This window comes from Limulus polyphemus, unplaced genomic scaffold (assembly GCF_000517525.1).
Source record: "Limulus polyphemus unplaced genomic scaffold, Limulus_polyphemus-2.1.2 Scaffold223, whole genome shotgun sequence".
Lineage (NCBI taxonomy): Eukaryota > Metazoa > Arthropoda > Merostomata > Xiphosura > Limulidae > Limulus > Limulus polyphemus.
Window position 1 is genome coordinate 674,824 of NW_013665833.1, and position 3,374 is coordinate 678,197.

The 3,374-nt window shown below is 31.7% G+C and overlaps 1 protein-coding gene across 1 annotated transcript in view; it reads left to right on the forward strand.

Moving 5' to 3' along the window:
* LOC106478544 (CD109 antigen-like) overlaps positions 1-3,374 on the forward strand; it is a 98,884-nt gene that overhangs the window by 83,516 nt on the left and 11,994 nt on the right. The window contains exon 21 of the mRNA XM_013939093.2: positions 1,815-1,943. Within this exon, the coding sequence (XP_013794547.1) occupies positions 1,815-1,943 (129 nt within the window). The remainder of the gene's footprint in view (positions 1-1,814; positions 1,944-3,374) is intronic.

The following is a 3,374-nucleotide window of genomic DNA, read 5'->3' on the forward strand; positions in this document are numbered from 1 at the left end:
AGGTGTCTATTTACTTGTGACCACTCAGTGTATCACGAAAAAGTATCACATTGCCACATCTTCATTATAATTGTAACATTATTCCTTTTTTTAATTTTCAAAGCTTCCTACAGATAAATTGCCACCTAGTGAATAAAGCATATTTCAGTATAATCAGCAACACACTCAGCCTTCCAACTTTATATTAATCAATTGCATTTATTATATGGCTGACGAAGGAGGAGAAAAAAGAAACAAGAAAAATAAAGTTTAGTAAATTACCTTTAAAACAACAACTAACTCTTTTGAAAAATGAACCCGTTGAAACTATTGGTCCTATTACCATACACACACGAAAAAAAAACAACTTTGGGCCCATGGGTGATTAATAAGAATGGTGGTTAAATTTCACTGTTTGGTCAGACAGCAGTAGCTTAAGAATTGTCAGTGGATTCTGTTGAGTACCTACCTTCTCTGTAGTCTGTTAGTTCAAAAGTAGGACAGCTAATGCAGATAGTTCTTTAGTATATGTGCTTTAACACAAAACTACAAACGAACAAAGAAATTCATCTTATTTTTTTAATATGAGTTACCTCTATATCTATATTATCTTAGGAAGCTAAGACATAGGGGTCCTTGCCTCATTTACAGTGCATAAGGGAAGGGCATTTCTATAAGTATAAAAAGCATTAATGTAATCAAAAACTGGTTATAAGTACTTAAAATCATAAATACATCATCTTAAGTCACAATTAACATTACAGTTTTGTTCCTGTTTCTAAGATCCCAAGTTTCAGTCCTTTTTTATTAGGATTACACAATCAAAGGTAGTGGCAGATTATAATCAAAATGTTAGTTAGTTACAAGTTAGACTAGTTTGAAGATTATTAAATACAGAGTAATTATATGCCAGCCACTAATTAATTTTAACCACATTCACACATTGTTGTTCCATTATTAAGAAAACTGAAACATTGTTTATATGACAAATAAGGTCCTTGTCAATCATACAACTATCACAATGTTAAAGGCTAGTATGTCTAGTATGCATAACTTTTGACTGAACAGAATTAATAGCTGGTTTTATGTTTGACAGATAATTTTAAAATGCTTATAATACTTGTTTTGTTTTTTTATTTGTTACTAAATTTCAGAACTTGTCATATCTTAAAGTTTAACTGTAATGAGAAAAACTCAATTAAAAGGATCAAACCTAGATTTGACCATGGTGTATACTTTTAGTTAGTACTTTTTACCATGTTGCATAAAAAGAACCATAAAAATATCTCATTATATATTAATGATGTTAATATACCTGCAATTTTGAAATTTAAATCAAAAGTCATAATATTGTTGCGTCATCGAGATCACGTGACTATTCTCACGCCCTCTTGTTTCTAGAACTATCCCGTATCTTGGCGAATGCTCTAGTATTTACTAGATAGGGTAGGCTGGTATATAAAAGAGGGGAAGGTAATATGTGGATTAGATAGTGAGTAATTGAACTGCAGTCACAGGGTATTGTTGAAGTTAACGTTCGTTCGTTATAGTGTTTGTTTTAGCGCGAATATTGAAATAAGTGTATCGGTAAAGTTATATTCGGAAAGAATAAATCAGTTTTATTAAGTAAAGACTTGTGTCGTTAAAATTTCGTCGGAACAAAGTTACGGAAAAATCAATTAACAAACGGAGACGTAACAATATAATAGTACATCATAAACACTAAGGTATTAACTATGATCATTTGTTCAAATAAGTTACACCTTAAATGATCATATATACCCTACTATAAAATGGAATTTAAAAATACTTGTTTTATTCTTGTTTTCTTACAGATCAAGCCATATCTATATGAGGTTGTCTATGTTCCCATAGTTGCTACGAGGAAAGGAGACATTGAAGTCACAATCACAGGAAAAACACAAGTTGCGAAGGATGAAGTGATCACACCTATCACTATTTTGGTAAGAGACCATCTTCACTGACTGTAATAACATTTATATATTTATCAAAATTATTTACAGGATAGGATTTATTGTCAGTGAAAATCATTGACTGATGAAAAATAATTTCTTTTAATATCTAAATTGTTTTATATTCTTTTAGAGGATTTATTGCTAAACTGTATTATTTTTGACTGAAACTGAGTTTTTATCAAAGTTGTCAAAATTTAAATTGTTAAAGAATAACGAGATCTTGAAAACTATTTTAACATAACATAATATTTTGGGACAACATGAGACCTATTGGTCCATCTCGGGTGTTCCATCCTCAAAACTAAATTTAAATGATTAAAAAAAATAATAATAATAAAATTAAACCCATTCCTTTTCATTCATATACTTATCAAGTTTTTTCTTATATTACTTAAATTTACTGCCTCTACAACATCTGAAGACAACCCATTCCAAAGACCAACCACTCTGTTAGAAAAATAACTGTCTTAGCTGAAGATAATTCCTACCTTGCCAAAATATATATTTGTGGCCCCTAGTCCTACAATTCTAATTGTTAAATATAAAAAAGATGATGCATCAACACTATCAATTCCCTTTACAATCTTAAACACCTCAATCACTATCCCCCCCCTAACTCTTCTTTTTTTCAAGAGAAAACAATTTGAAAGATTTCAGCCTCTCATCATATGACAATCCTTCCATCCCAGTCACAATTTTAGTAACCCTTCTATGAACACTTTCCAACAATTCAATGTCCTTCCTAAAGTAAGGAGCCCAAGACTGAACACAATATTCTAAACGTGGCCTAACCAGTGACCTGTGCAATGAAAGTATAACATCTTCAGACTTGTATTCAATATTTTTATAGATACAACCTAAAATCCTACTTGCCCTACCATTAGCAACAGCACACTGCTTGGATGGCTTTAGAGACTGATTGACTGTTACAACAAGATCCCTTCCCATCATAACACTATTAAGGTTATACCCATCCAAATTGTACTTATAATTCAAATTATGATAACCCACATGCATTATCTTGCATTTATTATAATTAAAACCCATCTGTCATTTATTTGCCCAACTCACTCAATGATCTAAGTCCTTTTGTAATCCAGCAGCATCCTCTTCACAGCTAGCAACACCCAAGATCTTAATATCATCTCCAAATTTAAGTAATTTATTGACTATTCCTTCATCTTAGCCCTGAGGTACCCCATTTGTGACATTAATCCAGTTTGACTGAACTCCATTTGTAACAAACCTGTGCTTTCTTCCATCCAGCCACTCTTCTATCCAATTTGCTAACTTATCCCCCACATCTATAGAGCTGATTTTTCTTTTACAAGCCTTTTATGTGGTACCTTATAAAATGATTTCTGAAAATCCAGATACACCAAATCTACACCCTTACCATCATCTACATAAGCCATAACC